At 44.8% G+C, this 16,071-nt stretch overlaps 1 protein-coding gene and 1 long non-coding RNA gene across 4 annotated transcripts; one reads left to right on the top strand and one right to left on the bottom strand.

Annotated features, from left to right (window-relative positions):
* Window positions 1-378: 378 nt before the first annotated feature.
* Window positions 379-6,047, bottom strand: LOC120659501 (peptidyl-prolyl cis-trans isomerase CYP63-like). Of its 2 annotated transcripts, none has more exons than XM_039937671.1 (14): window positions 5,870-6,047; window positions 5,351-5,453; window positions 5,182-5,236; window positions 4,728-4,816; window positions 4,491-4,515; window positions 4,364-4,402; window positions 4,130-4,247; window positions 3,652-3,812; window positions 3,240-3,570; window positions 3,045-3,148; window positions 2,283-2,457; window positions 1,785-2,129; window positions 1,630-1,710; window positions 379-938 (listed from the first exon to the last, which is right to left on the bottom strand). In XM_039937671.1, the coding sequence occupies exons 2-14, from the start codon at window positions 5,426-5,428 to the stop codon at window positions 578-580; spliced, it is 1,962 nt and encodes a 653-aa protein (XP_039793605.1). In that variant the 5' UTR covers window positions 5,429-5,453; window positions 5,870-6,047; the 3' UTR covers window positions 379-577. The 2 variants fall into 2 exon arrangements, with proteins under 2 accessions (XP_039793605.1, XP_039793606.1); XM_039937672.1 differs by having other exon boundaries at window positions 2,283-2,454.
* A 166-nt stretch (window positions 6,048-6,213) lies between these two features.
* Window positions 6,214-9,349, top strand: LOC120659506. Of its 2 annotated transcripts, none has more exons than XR_005669047.1 (4): window positions 6,214-7,561; window positions 7,658-8,300; window positions 8,754-8,992; window positions 9,097-9,349. It is a non-coding gene; the product is annotated as an uncharacterized LOC120659506 (long non-coding RNA). The 2 variants fall into 2 exon arrangements; XR_005669046.1 differs by having other exon boundaries at window positions 6,216-7,561; window positions 8,788-8,992.
* The last annotated feature ends 6,722 nt before the right edge of the window (window positions 9,350-16,071 follow it).

The raw sequence follows: 16,071 nt of genomic DNA, 5'->3' as shown, positions 1-16,071 counted from the left end.
GGGGACAGAAGCAACGGGAAGGTCGCTCACACAGACACTGGTCGATGGGACCACGAAGGGTGAAGAAGCATGGTGACTCATCACTGAACAGTGACAGTGGTGAGTTGAGTTGATTATCAGAAGCGGAAATTTATCAGATCATGTTTTTTTTTTGTTTGCACATGACGGATCATGTTTCTTGTTTTTTGGTTTGCACATTACGGTCTTTTTTTTGGTTTGCGCAAGATGGATCATGTTTTTTTTTTAGTTTGCTCAAGAATAGCTCTGTCACAGAAGCTTGGACGGTTCAAAAATAGAACAAATCGAACGGGACCAAATCAACTATGCCTGCATACAGAGCATGGCCCTATCTTCCTGATGGCAACACATAGTTTCATGAAAAATCTTAGCGGCATACCAACTCAAAACTAGTCTAAAAATCGTCTGAAATACGAAACATTTTTAAGTCCAACAGAACATCCAAATGTACAACTACATAGAAAGCGATTCGAGACAAGCCATTACAAAAGCGTACAGAATACTAAACTAGCATGAAACAAGAGTTGTAGGCGCCTGGAGATTGCGCAATTGTCACATCTCAGTACGAAACCAGGCCTTTGTTTCCATCAAGGCTGCTGGATCTGGAGCTGCTGCTGCGCCTGCGGTTGTATCTCGAGCTCTCCCTCTTGGCTGGGGCAGCTTCGGGAGATCTGGGCCTCGAGGGGTCACGGCTCTTCGACCTGGACCTGGACCGTCCTCTGTTGATAGGGGGGCTGCCGCCACGGTGGTCTGGGCCACCTCCGCCATGACCTGATCGAGGGGGCTTGTTGCTCAAGTCGCGTCTTGTTTGTTCTGCGGGGCTACGGCTGCGTCTTGGGCTGGGGCGGCGATACCCTCCACGGTCACGGCGTCTCACCGGACTGTGTGATCTACTCCTGCTTCGGTCTCTCCTTGGGTACCTGATGTCATGGACTAAACTTTGAGCGACTGCTAAAGTAACATGGCTTTGCGCAAAATGGTACAAAAAAGTAGCAGGGCAAATGGAAAGGAAAAAAATATTTTTCATCATGGTGATGGAAGAGCTACTCAAGTAAACTCCAATCTTATACGAGCTGCTTGATCTACAAGCAGTGTAGGGTTTATGTTGTGCTTGCACAGCTGATCTATATAGACAAAAATTGACATTCAATACATGTGGTTCATTATGCACAATACCATAGGGATTTAATCAAACCAAGTAAACTATGGAATTGATGAACTAACAGAACAAAATATTTTTACCAGGCACAAATTTCCTGACAGTTTTGATCACAAGTTTAGAAAGATGAACATCTAATCTGGAAGCAACGCCAGATCCATCTAGATTGGATATGATAAAATATTTAATGCCATGTTCTTTACTTGTTGGTGCTATTATAATTTAAGCATCAGAACAAGTTAGTGATGGCTTTTATCCAGCTATTTACGACGAGCAGGTTGGTTCCAAGAAGTAAATTTATAATAATACAACATGCAACTCTAAGGCATTAAACAAGCATATGAAGAAAAATAAGAGTTAGCTGCAAAGAGGTCACTGTTACTCTTAAGTCTAATGATAATGAGATTAGCGAAGCCCTGCAAACCTCACTTTAATACATAACAAACACCAACCTGGATGGGCTACTGCCTCTTGGGGAGCCATGGTATCTCCTTACTGGCGAGCGTCTACTGTAAGGACCATTTCTTCCATACCTAGTCATAATGGGGAAATCAGTAAAAACGTCCGATCTGTCAAAGTTTGATAAATACTCTAATTTCAATTTTACCTATTGAAATTGTTCCATCTATCATCTCTTCCTCCATCATAGTGGGGCCGAACAGGAGGGCGCTCTGGAGATGGTGTCCTGTACCGCCGAGCATATCCATACTTCTGTGTAAAACCACGTCCTTTCCTGATTCGTTGAGGCTGTCCATTGTCTGCAGAGCCCATAGGTACATCTTTACCATTGGTGGCCACAGGTTCATTGCTTGGCAGGTGCCTTTCTGTACCAGTTCTAACCATGCCAGGCTCTGCAGTATCAGCACCACTGTTGCCATCTGCGCTTCCTGGCTTTGTTAAATTTACATGAGCCTGAATGGGATTGATCCTGGAGCTTGCAACTCGATCATTCCTGCATTTAGAAACAAGGACATCTGTATTAACCACTCAGACGGTAAATAGTAATCTCAAAGTTAAAACAGGACAAACTTTGCTCTCTTGCATGGTAGTAACAGGATCCCAAAAGGAAAGTGTGTTTGACAAACCAAACATGAAATAGGTATACCTATCTTCTGGATTGTAATTTCCAGATCTGTCGTCAGCTCCATTTTCATCTTTGTTTGAGGGTTTACTCCCATCATGTGAATGGTGGACAGCAGTAACCATGTGTTTGCTTTTGTCTACATCTTCAAAGGTTCTTCCATGTCCTGAAATTGTCATTTTGGTACTCTCTTTGTCTGCTAAAAATAAAGATGGTTACCACATCAAAACAGTAGACCAACAAAAGAGTGAGGCAAAATCATCTCAGAACATTAAATTAAAATGTTATAAATAAATGCAGTCTATGAAACTTCAAGCTGATTGGATATTTTAGTATGTGCCATAGTTACAAATAGTTTCTTTCAGTTTGGAGAAAGGACAGTAACTCATTATTAGAAACAGTTGCTTTCAATTAGAAAATGTAGTTTTGTTATCACTGTGAAAGAACTCCACTCCATTTATTTCTCGTATCCAAAAGAAAAATATACAGTATCTTTAATGAAATATGTATCACTATCAATAAACAATGAAGATTAATAATAGAATGAACAAGGCACCAAAGTCGGAAGTTTCTTTTTTCTATGGATGCTAAAATGTTATTATTCAATGTATGCTTTTTCTTTTTCTTTTTTAAGAAAACTAAACATAGTAACCTCATAAGCAGAAATTTTCCAGCATGGCAGGTTTTAGCAGGCCAGAAATATATGCACTCAAACTGAGGTCCACTAGAATATGATGGTAGATATAGAAAACACAAAGTAAATCTAATTGCCATTAGGTTTACTACCTTTCCGTGAGGAACGCTTGGTAACACGGCCCCCACTTTCACTGTCAGAACTGCTGTTATCTGACTTTGAGCTTTTTGAATCGTCACTTGAACTCCCATAGCTCCTATAAGATAAAACAGCATCAAAAAGGACAAATTTTCGATGAGGCATCCAATGCTAACTAAGTAGCAAGATAATACATATTAATATTGTACCGTCTCGATCTCCGTTTAGGTCTTGTACTCTTTTTCTTACTCTTCGTATGTTTACCCTTCTTCTTTGTAGGCTTACGCTTATCTTTCTTAGAACTTTTTCTTCTCTTACGCCTATGATCACTGGATGAGCTAGTATCCAATGATGATGATGAGTATGATTCTGAATCAGAACCACTCTCTGAGGAATAGGATCGTGAGTCTGAATTATCTGAACTATAAGAATCAGATGAGTAGTGTTTTCTCTTCTTTCTGTGTTTATCATCACTGGATGCTTTTTTGGATTTGGTTCTCTCTTCAGCATTGGAGTTAGCATTTGTTCTTAGCTTCTTCTCTGCAAAAAGTGGTATGAGAAAATTTAGCAGAGAAAAGATACAAAATATTTGCAGATCTACATATTACTCATTCTTTATACCTTTCTCTCCCTGTAGCTGATCTTGAGAATTGATGTTAGAGACTTCACCACAGTCTACAATTTTCACTTGACGAGTAGGGGTTCCATTTTCACCACCAACTGCTTCAAGCTTCTTAAGCAAATCTATTCCACTGACCACCTTCCCAAAGACCACGTGCTTGCTACAGACATTACAGTTTAATTCATAAGGTCGTTATGCCATGGGGAATAGGTAGGGAATATAAGACAAAGGGAAGACATCACAGGAAGTTAGGAATCGGTGACATTAATCAATGTTAAGGAAGCTCTCCAGCATATTCGAGGGGTGGGGGGGGGGAGGTAAATATAATACATGATCCAGGTTGGGGTCATCATCACTTACTTTGAATCATTACTAGTCACAATGTCACCAGTAAATTTTCTCACAACATTTTAGTTTTTTTTTACTTTTTTCGTTGTGACATATAAAGCCAAGTGACTCAAGAAAAAGAAGCAGTACCCATTAAGATGTGGTAGAGGCTTGAATGTTATAAAAAATTGGGACCCATTGGTGTCTGGTCCAGAATTTGCCATTGACAGCACACCAGGCTGATCGTGCATTAGCCTGAAGTTTTCATCTGTAGAACAAATGATGGAATGCAAGAAAACTTCAGCAAAAGCTAAAAAGGACAGTCACTGATAGCTAACAGATAAATTTTACGACTGCCAAAAGTTTCAATGTAGCTATAGTAACCTGGAAATTTTCCACCATAAATGCTCTCTCCACCACGTCCTGGAAATAGCATGCAATGTTGAGCTTATAAAGTACACTACAGCAAGAAGTCAGTTGAAAGAAGAAGCCTGGGCTAATGAAGCAATACCATCTCCTCTTGAAAAATCACCACCCTGCAGGAAAGAAATTTTACAAATTTAGTTAAAAAAAACAGGTGTTAATGATATCTATCAGAATGAGAATTCTGGGATCAAGCTGCATGAATAGAAGCAAAATCACATACATATTGCATATAGTCCTGTAGTTGAAATCCCACAAAAGACTCGAATATACCATCACTAGCTAAGAAATATGCAGGAGCCAGATAGTAGCAATCTTGCAATACCTGAGCAACAAACCCTTTAACTATGCGATGGATGTTTGTTCCCTTATAATAGAGTGGTTTCTGTGTGGATGCTCCAAGGCCCTTTTCACCTACATGTTGGGCAGAGTTAAGACTTAGGATTTGGACTATAAAATGGAAATACAGCTTGCAACTCCATGCATATAAATCATTTAGATTATGTGAATTTTCAGCTACTCAAAATAGCGAACCTTACTCCTACCAAAGAAACTTGGTAAAGTCAAACACGATCAAGTATGAAGAAAGTATATTGTGTAATTAGTTTCAACTCTCTCGTGTCACATATGATCAAACAATCTAACACGAAAAAAAAAGAGCATGGTGACATCTTTCCATTTGTTACTAACACTGAGAGCTTGTGTATTCAAACATAGCAAGATAACAAGTCCAAACAAGCGCGCGGACACGCTATTTCACAGAAAGGAACCAGAATTACCAGTACAAAGTGCTCGGAAGTTCTCCACAGTCTTCGGGACTACATTTGCAAATAGCTGCAAACAAACACCAAGGGTTAATATGGCGTATGTGACCATGTCCTCAACAGCCGAAACAGCCAGCCATTACGCAAAATGCAAGACCAAGCATGCTGCTGCAAGCTTTACAACCTCGAATGTGATCCTCTCGGCGCTTCCTCCGCCGATTGATATGTCCATGAAGACATGAGGATTCTTAACTTTGGGCATGGTTGCCCCAGCCCCTTTGGGTGACCTGCAGGTGTGGCAAAAAAAATAAAAAATCTTCAGCAATTCAGCGACATCCCTAAAGAGAGTAACACTCCCACGAGCCATTTGTGAGCACGTGAGCATCCCAAATCTCTCTTCCTTCAACTGGCGCTTTATTAAGGCCCCAGGAAGGAACTCGTGAAATAAACCAGCTGCTACCAGTAGCACCCCGACAGCTACAAGGTTTAGGGTAAGATGCTCCACCGAGCTCCACCCTGCGCTGGCGAAGATCAGAGCCGAATCGAAACACGGACGGGTCGGATTGGCACTACGCAAGAGGAGCGAACAAATCCATCCGCCCCACTCCCCGGATGGATTGGGGACTGTAGACAGCACGAAATTTCGGTTTTGTGCCTGGATTTGGCCTCGAGAGATCTAAGGAGAGAGACGGGGAGAGCTTACCGGCGAGTTGGGATGGACCTCCGCCCGGCGCCGTTAAAGGAGGATGCGGCGGGGGGACGAGGACGCCGGGTCCCCGGCGGCTACGGGAGGGGAGCGAGGTGGCGGACGGCGGCTACGGGAGGGGAGCGCGCTCCGGCGGCGCGTGCAGGTGCGGCCGTCCGTTGGTTGGGGTGGGGAGTGAGGCCAGGCCGCCAGGGCTCCTTGAGGTGGTGACGGTCTGCCTGCAGGTGGGCTTAGTTGGGCCGATCATGGGCCCTTGGGCCTATACAACAGGCCTGGCGTGTCTCGTGCGCTCAAATAGTCTTCTTTCAGAGAAAAAAAAACAAAATTGTTGCCCCATCTTCTACCTACGAAAACTGTGCGATTCCCTCGCCTGGGAGCGCGCCACGTCGCCGGCCGCTCCCGACCGTCGGATCGGGCGCACGGACTGTCCAGATCGTGCGAGCCCCGGCTATTTTGCAAAAAAACCCTCAAAGTTTGATGAAATCAACCCGCGGTCCGGGTCCCCTCTCTCCTCCCTTCCCTTATCCTCTTCCCACTCTCCTCTCCGGTGGCGGACGGCGCTGCAGGGCCCGCGCAAGATGCAGCAGCGGGCGAGCGCGGCCGGACGCAGCGGCAGGCGGCAGTGTAGGGTGCCGCTGTGCAGCGGGGTGGCCGGGCGCAACGTCCAGGCCGCTCTCCTTCCCTCTCTTCCCCTACAAGCGGGGCCAGGCACGGTGGCCAAGCACGACCGGCGCGGCTCCGCGAGGGCCACGAAGGCCGGGCGTGGTGGCGGGGCCGCACCCTCCCTCCCATCCCCTACAAGCGGGACCGGGCACGGCGGCGGCCAAGCGTAGCCGGCGCGGCTGGGCAGGGCTGCGCGGGGCGGGGTACTGCGGCCGGACGCAGCGCGGGGCCCGTAGCCGACCGGGGCAGCGGGCATGGCTGCAGTAGGCGTCGCTGCGGCGCGACAAGCGAACGGGGCACCGGGCCCTGCACAGCCGCCGGCGCGACGCAGGCAGCAGGGGCCCGGCGCAGCGGGCAGCGGCGTGGAGGCTCAGCGAGGGTGGGCGCGACTGGCAATGAAGGTGGCGTCGGGCCACGCCGGAGGTCGAGGTGGACGGTCGCACGTGCTGGCGTCCGCCTCCGCTCCCGTCCGCGGCGCTCCCGTCTACACCCGTGACCTTGCTCCGCCGCCGCCCGCCCCCTGCCTTGTCGCCGCCCCTGCTCTGCCGCTTGCCCGCCCCTACCTCGCCGCCCTCATCGGTGTCCCGCGCCGTCGCCGCTGACCCGGCCGCGGCCCCGTCCCGTTCGCTGCCCCGGGCACCTCCACCTACGGCTCACCCTGCTCTCGCTCGGCTTGCCCTCGGCGGAGCGGCCTCTGCTCCTTCGTCCCATATGGTGCCGAGGCCGAGCCAGCTCGCTCCGCCTCACCCCTGCCCCCCGCCTGCTGCTCCTCTGCCTGCGCCAGCGGCCATGCTCCGGCGACCCCACCCGCAGAGCCCTGGCCCCCAGCGGCGGCGGATCGGTGGGTTGCAGCCGCGCCGGGCTCCACCACGCTTTGCGCGCGGCGTCATGGTGGATCTGCAGCACCTTGGCCACTACCTCCCATTCTCCTCGCGACGGTCGCCATGGAGCGCGGCGGAGCCAGAACTTCCCAGCCGGTCCGTGGTGGACCTCATCCATCCTGTGGCTGCAGGTCGTCTAGCTACGGTGAGCTGCTACCTGCCCTCTCTTTGCTCATCCATCGCTGCCTTGTAATCTCACGATTCTTGCATGTTGTATATGTAATTATGTATTCTTTTGCAGATTAACTACAGGTCTGATGCTGGTGCACGCTCTGTGCTTGCGTAAATGCCCCAACGAATTTGAAGACCCGCACAGGCTGAGCATCACACCCTCTGTTCGTTTTTCTGTGGTTTGTGCAGATCAGTAGAGGGATCAAGAAAATGGTCCAAATCGAAACTACAGATGAGAATATGAGATTGAGATGCTGTGTCATGCAGGTCTGAGCTTCCCACTCAGGACTGCAGATCTGATAAAAATCTTTAGCCTTCTGTTATTGTGAAGAATCTGATTAGCTAGCAACATGTGCTTATTGGATTCCACAGTGGAGAAAAAACATTTCTTTTACAGGTTCTTGATCTTGCATGCCATCGCAGCTGCTAGCAAAGGTGTCAAGCTCTGTTTTTCTCTGTTTCTCTTGTGCAGCCTTAAATTCGTTTGATTTTCAGATTTATATGATGAATAAGCTGATACAACCAAGACGAGCTACATGTTATCTACCATTAGCAGCGCCAATTAACTACTAATATGTTTGCTTGGAGTACAGTTCTTTTATTATTTACTGCACCATCCCTCCAGTGGCCATAGTCGACATTACCTCCACTGCCAACAAGGTGTTCGACAAAATGCCAAGCTCCCAAGCGTATAGCATCTTTTATTTATGAAGGTACCTGTTTTCCTTCTATTCCTGTCCTGCAAATGGTGTCAACAAAATTTCATTTTCCAATCCTGGTGTCATACATTGATTTCTCCGGGCTTGTTGATGGTTATATATGATAGATAAAGAACAGAAATGTAAACTAATTTTGAGATTTACTTGGGTAACCACTACGCCAAGATGTGAGCATGATCTGGTTCCTCTGGCTATTCATGTTATGGTACCACATTTAATCTAACCACACTGGCCACTCATCCATTGCAACCTGCAATGTGTAAGCAGCTAGCAGTGTGAACAAACACGCTGGTAATTTTTTTATGCTTCTTGCCATGTAGCAGAGCTTACAAAACCAAATTTACGCTCTAATTAATAGGAATTACTTCCACTGCCTGCATTAAAAAATTAGGATACTCATCTTACTGAATCTGACAATATTTTCTCCTCTAAACATTGACCACTCAGATTCACTTTGCAATCTGTGTTTCGTATTCTGCAGTGAGGATAATGTTGGAGCTTACTATTAGTAGATGACAACTTATGACAACTTGATTGTTTCAAGTGTTTACTCTTGTGGATGATGGAAAACCAATACGAAAAAGGTGGAAGAGGAGCAAGAATGCCTCTTTGTATAAAAAACGAAGCAAAAAGAAAAAAATAAAAGGATCAAGAGCAACGTCTGCAATACAAAATTTACCAATGATGTAAATTCTACTTGCTACTTGATTTTTATACAATATTTAGAAAATTCATACTGTTATACCAATCAAGGCATGAAGAATGATTAATCCTGGGTTCTTTTTTTTAGGCCCACATATAGTGCACAACTCTAATCTTCAGAGGCTCCTCTTGCATTCATTCTTCGAAGGATTTTCATGATTTTCTATGAAGCAACCTCTTCAATTGCGCAATAAAGATTTAAAATGAATCTATCAAAAAGTGGTATGTTAAGTAGTATATCTATATCTGAAACTCTTGTATGCTCCAACCGTTTAATCGGCAACTGCATATCCACTGCAAGATTGTAAGTATACATAAATAAACATAATATGCTTGTACCCTATCAGAAAGTGGCACACTGACCCAACTCAACTAGGGCGCGGCAAAGCCACGTCAGGGTTTCTAGTAAATCAATGATTAATCATCTCAAAAAGAAACCAACGATTTTAATAGATTCATGTCATAGATTTTTTGCAGCTTCGAAAAATCCACTCATACAATTTTTTTTCAAAAAATATTACTGCAAAATTCGAACCTACCAGTCTCCCTACTAATGGTTTGGGTTGAAATGGTTTTTATGGATTGGGTTTTGATGTAAAGTATATTTGGATGTGTTAAAAATAGGTTGTATTAGATGATGAATGCTTGTATATTGACATTGGTCCCCAAAATCCAATACTTGCTCCTCAGAGTCTAGTTGGCACTAAACATAGAGATGAGTCAGGCCATGAATCTGGTAGCGATGATGAATCTGGTAGTGATGATGAATCTGATAGTGATGAGGAAGTAGAGGATGTAGATGACATTGTCAAAGATAGAGAGCCTCCACAGAAACCTAACGCCAATTATGACAAGAAAGATCCTCCTATGGCAGTAGCCACTTTGTATTCTGACATTGGTACTTTTAAATTGGTTTTAGCTACACATGCTACTAAATATGAGTTCCAGTATAATATTGAAAAGAGTGATCCCACTCGACACAGGGTGTACTGCAGTGGCAAGGATTTTGATTGTAGGTGGAGAATTCATGCCTCTACTCTGAATGATGGTGTCACAATTAAGGTAAACTTTTATTTTAATACTTTGTAGTTTGTGTGCATTGGTAATCACTTGAGAACTATCTTTGCAGATCAAGAGGAACCCATACCCTCATGAAGGATGTCAGAGCACTAGGAGGGCAAGCACTTGTGTTGGGGTGACTCAGCTTTGGGTGTGTGAACAAGTGCTTGATTGGCTGAAGGAGGAACCGACATTGGCCCCCAAGGATCTGAAAAAGAAGCTAAAGGAAACTCACAAAATTGATGTGCCCTACAGAAAAGTTGTGAGAGGTAAACAAATTTCTATGGATAAACTTTATGGACCTTGGAACAAAAGTTTTGACAACCTGTACAGATTCAAAGCTCAAATAGAGGAAAGCAGTCCCGGATCCTTTGTTGTGATTGATCATCACACCATCAACAACAAGATAAGGTTCAATAGGCTGTTTTTTGCTTTGAAAGCTTGTGTTGATGGTTTCCTTCGAGGTTGTAGGCCATATCTTGCAGTAGACAGTACATATTTGACTGGAAGGTTCAGATGTCAGTTGTGTATAGCTTGTGTAGTTGATGGGCATAACTAGATGTACCCAGTGGCTATTGGTGTCATTAACTCAGAAACAAATGAGAATTGGGTGTGGTTCATGGAGAGGTTGAAGGAAGCTATAGGCACCCCAGTTGGGCTTACATTCAGCACTGATTGTGGGCAAGCAGTGATGAATTGAGTTAGTTAGGTTTTTCCACAAGCTGAACATAGAGAGTGTATGTACCACCTTGTACAGAATTTCAAGAAGAGGTACAGTGGACAGATTTTTTATGATCATCTATGGGCATCTGCATATTCCGGGAACCCTTACATGTTTGAGAAACATTATCAAATGATGGCAGAAAAAAAAACAGAGGCTATGAAGTATCTCCAGGAAAATCACAAGAAACTTTGGACTAGGAGTCAGTTCTCAACATTGTCCAAGGTGGATTATATTACCAACAACTTGGCTGAAGCCTTCAACAAATGGGTAAAGGATATCAAGAGCCAGAATCTGGATGACCTGTTGGATACCATTAGACAAATGCTCTTGATTAAATGGAACAATAGGAAAAGAGTTGCTCAAATCTTTCAAGGAAAGATTTTGCCTCATATAGTCCAAAAGTTGAGGGATGACAGCTTCAACCTGGACATTGAAGTGATCACAAGCTCACCTGATGATATTGCAGAAGTTTGTGCTAAGGGAAGTTCTGCAACTTCCTTCAGGTTTGTTGTCAACTCTGTTGAGAGGACATGTTCTTGTAGGGCTTGTCAAGGGTTAGGAATACCTTACAGACATGCTATTGCCTACATAACATCAATTCCTGGTGCAAAACTAGAAGACTATGTGCATGAGTACTACTCAGTTGACATGTTCAAAGCTACATATGAAGGTCAAGTGCCTTGTATTCCTGACAAGTCTATGTGGCCCAAAGCCACACATGGCTTCTTTATGCATCCGCCATTGCTTAAGTCAACTGCAGGAGGAAGGAGGAAGAACAGGATGAAATCTGCTTTGGAGGGAGGTACCAGCACGAAAGGAAGAGGCAAGCAACATGAGTGCCCAATATGCCATCAGTTAGGGCAAGAATGGGGATCCAAATGACATAGCTGCAATGGAGGCTGAGAGGTAAACTTTATAGATATAGTTGCAATCATAGACAATCTACATGTAATCCTAGACACAACTTAGACAATTATTAATTTTATTGTAGGAGTCCACCAAAGAAGAGGTTGAAGAAAGCATCTATCACTACCACAGAGACTAGCATTGTTGTGGCCACTCTTGCATCAGGGATGGTATTCCCACACAATGAGGCGGTGGCCAGCGCTACACACAAGACAAGGAAGAAAGGTGCTAGCAAAAATAAGGGGCCACAAACCACTTCAACAAGTACTGGCAATAGCAGGTATGGTCTTAACATGATTTCCTAAACATATTTGATTAATATTGTGACAATCATTACTTGCTTACTCTCTTGTGCTAGATCTATAACTGGATCCAATGACCCTGTTCCTCTCCAAATTGAGCAAGCTCCTATAGTTCATGAAGAAACTGGATCCTATGAAGCCTCTCTACAACCAGTGCAGATGCCACGGAAGAAACGTGTCATCATGAATAAATGTACACCAAGGAGGGCTCCAATTTATGCTGATCCAGCGCCCCCAACCAGCCCAGCTTTGAATACCAGAAGCAAAAAGAAACTCCAGCTTGAATAATTTGTGGTTCATGGTTTATGTGATGAAGGAACTACTTCTTTTATTGGTATGTTTTATGCAATGAACATGTAATAATTAAGACACTTGTACTTGAATAGCCCGTACTTATGTGATGAACTTAGTTGCTTAAATATTGGTATGAATTTATGTGGAGAACTTAATGGTCTGCAATGGTCATGCCAATTTTTTAATGGTTTGCAATGGTCATGCCGAATTTTCTGCGCATTTTTCTTATATTTAAATAATATTTTCGCATTATTATTTATTTATTTGCCTTTTTCCTAATTTATTTCTGATTTTTCCTTATTTTTCTAATTTATTTCTACTTTTTTACTTTCCTAAAAAATTACTTTCACTTTTTCCTCACACATCTTCTCACCTCACGCACGCACAGTCCACTCACGGTCCATCCTCTAGAGCGCACAGTCTCGCTCTCCACTCACGGTCCATCCCTCCAGAGCGCACGGTCTCCTCTCTAGAACACGAAGGGCAAAATAGTCTTTTCCCATCTCCGTTAGTCTCCGTTAAGTCTCTTTCCGTGCAAAGTGGCATGAGTGTCACAAGAAGTTTGCGCGATGGCATAGATGACCCACTCAATTTTTCAGTGGCATATATGGCGTGTCAAACTTTCATAATAGCATGTATGTCAAAGACTCAATCGAACGTGGGAGGGCACGCTCCACAGCCGGAGACGCTGCCACCGCGCCACGAGCGCGTTCTGCCACCGCGCCACGAGCGCGTTCGCGGTTAGACCTTAGGTGTGGTGGTGGGGTTGCGTCGTGCACTCGTACTCCGGCGTGTGTTGGATCGGGGAGGCGAAGAACTTCGGCTGACTGGTAAAGGGGCCCAGCCGGCTGGTTCTGGCTGGGCTGGTTCGGTGGATAAGCCGTGCCGGCTCATTCCAGCCTAGCCAGCTAAGTTGGCTCATTCCAGCTCAGCTAGCCGACTTATCCACCGACGTGGTATGTGTGGGCCGAAAAACTCGGGCCTGCAGGCCAAATTCGTTTCTGCTAATCACACTAGCGGGGCTCTGTTCAAGTCTGAATGCCTTCGCCTTCCGAAATTTTAGGTGGAAGCGTTAAATCCTGCTTGCTCGAATTTCGAAAAAAAAGAATTTCATAAACCCTGTTAGCACAATGCATTGTTTGTTTGTTTTTTTGCGAAACATCGTATGGGTAACAGTGCATGTTTTCTTTTATCAGCTATGAGAACTCTATCTTATTTCGTTTATATATCATCATGCCACTTTTTTCATGTGAATGTTTTTTCTTAAAAAAACAACTAACTAGCATTGTCACGCATTGCTTACATCATTCTAGCACCATCTATCCATATCTTTCTGTCTCTCTCAATACCAGCCTGCATGATCTAGCTAATAGCAAGCTCTCACTGATCACCAGCTAATATGAACACAACTGTAATTAAGGTCGTCATGTGGCACTGGCAGGCTGCGGTTTCTTAGGGCTCATGACACGCGCTGAGCGCTGTGGCAGCATGCCTAGGGGTGGTAAAGGGCCTAACATTTTGAACTAGAAAATCTAAGGATCGGGCTCTAAAAGGGCCGGGCTCTAAACATATGTATTTTTGAACTAAAAATTTTAAGGACTTTATTGGGCTGTGAAGAGGCCATTAGGGTCATGGCCCATTACCACCCCTGAGCATGCCTACCTCACTTCTTCCAAGCATTGTGTTGGCCTGGTGCCATGCACGTCAGCACATGCATGAATTGAAGCTGCTACGTACGACCTAAATTTCAAAATGTGAGCAAGACATAGGCAGGCAGGTTGTCATGTACTATATATCTTCTTCCTCTCACAATGCTAGCTGCAGCGTCACTTTCTTGCAGTCTGGAAATTGAAAACAAGGATGGTATCTCTTTGATGAACGTGGCATCCCCTTTGCAGAGTAGGAAACGTCGTCGTTATATCCTTAATATCTAGCATGTACGAGGGGTTAATAATAAATGTTCAGGTTGTATATGTGTGTGATCTAGCAGGGTATATATGGTTAGTTTCATCTGATCTAGGGATGAATTGGTTGAAGAAAATGACTTGTTAGATCGAGGTGTATACTCTTGTTAGTGCTACTCCTAGTCGTCCTGGGTCGGCTGTTTGGTTTATCTGACGATCTCTTGCACAGATGGCTTTTCCTAAGAAACACTACTAGAAAAGAGGCCATCGGTCCACCTCAAAGGTACCAAAACCAAAATGACCTGATACCAAAGGTTCTTTTGAGGTGCATGGAAAAATACAGGGATCCTTTAGTACCGGGTGGTAACACCACCCGGTACCAAAGGCTAGACATTGGTACCGGGTGATGGATCCTTCCACATTAATACCGGGTGAAAACATCACCCGGTACCTATGTCTAGCCTTTGGTACCGGGAAGTGCTTCACAGGTTACTTCAAAAGGAAAATATCTTCCCCTCAGTCACAACTACGTTGTAGATGAGATGGTAAAGGAGATAAACTTGAGACAAGAGGTCACGAGTTCGAATCCTAGCCACTACAATGTGCCCCTATTTTCTTTTGACGCAGTGCAAAGGTACCGGGTTATTCACCCGGTATTAATGGGTAGAGCCTTTGGTCTCGGTTGCCTAGTACCGGTTGTAAGAACCGGTACCAAAGGCATTTCCCGACCGGTGCCAAAGGCAGGTTTTCTAGTAGTGAAAGTCAGCCTTTCATGGCTGCCCCCCGGTCAGTTCACTCTCTTCCTTTCTATTTTTCTCTTTTGTTGGGACATGTCATTTCTTTTGACGCAGTGCAAAGGTACCGGGTTATTCACCCGGTATTAATGGGTAGAGCCTTTGGTCTCGGTTGCCTAGTACCGGTTGTAAGAACCGGTACCAAAGGCATTTCCCGACCGATGCCAAAGGCAGGTTTTCTAGTAGTGAAAGTCAGCCTTTCATGGCTGCCCCCCGGTCAGTTCACTCTCTTCCTTTCTATTTTTCTCTTTTGTTGGGACATGTCATGACAAATTGATGTGAGACCTAATAATTTTTACCTGATCAGTACACATTAACTAATTAATAAAGTAACTGCACTGTCAATTGACCTCTGATTGTTCATGGCTTTCTATATATTGTCCTTCTAGATGTATACATCACTTTTCAAGGACCATTGATTTTTCTGCAACCAGGATTTTTGTGGACTTGCACGCCATGTACGTGTACACCTCACATGCGCATGTTTGTCCAGGGACTCTCTTTCTCCAGCAGTACACCCACAGCTAAACGCAACAAACAAAGGTGTCCACATTACCTTTTGCAACATGTTATATAGCATGCATGTATCATGCACCACAGATATATATACAATGCCAGCTATTATACAGATGACAGAATTCAATACACAAGCATGCATCTCGCTTTCATCGGTTACCTTGAAATATGGTTGCCTGCGACCAAAACCACCGCTGCTTTGCACGAAAAAGGAAGAAAAAGATGAAGGAAATGATCACCAGCACTTCTCCAGAATCCTACTTAATTATACCCCCCCCCCCCGAGACTGCTGATTTGTCTTTGATACGGTGCTTGAGAGGAACCACCACCGGTTCCTCCCTCCGCAAATTATCTGGACTGTTGATTTAATCAGGAGTGTTTTATTTTAATTGAGGGCAGTTTAGTCACTTTATCCAGTACAAATACATCTCGTTCTTCTCCTGACCGGCGGTGACCACCTGGGCTCGGGCCTTTCGCGACGGTGGCGGTGGCCTGCGCGTGACCCTCTTCCTCAACGTTGGTAGTCTGCACCTGGCCATTCCCCGGCGGCCACCTGCGCGCAGC

The sequence above is a fragment of the Panicum virgatum genome, chromosome 2N (genome assembly GCF_016808335.1).
Source record: "Panicum virgatum strain AP13 chromosome 2N, P.virgatum_v5, whole genome shotgun sequence".
Lineage (NCBI taxonomy): Eukaryota > Viridiplantae > Streptophyta > Magnoliopsida > Poales > Poaceae > Panicum > Panicum virgatum.
The sequence above is the reverse complement of the archived record's forward strand: the minus strand, read 5'-3'. Positions and strand labels throughout refer to the sequence as shown.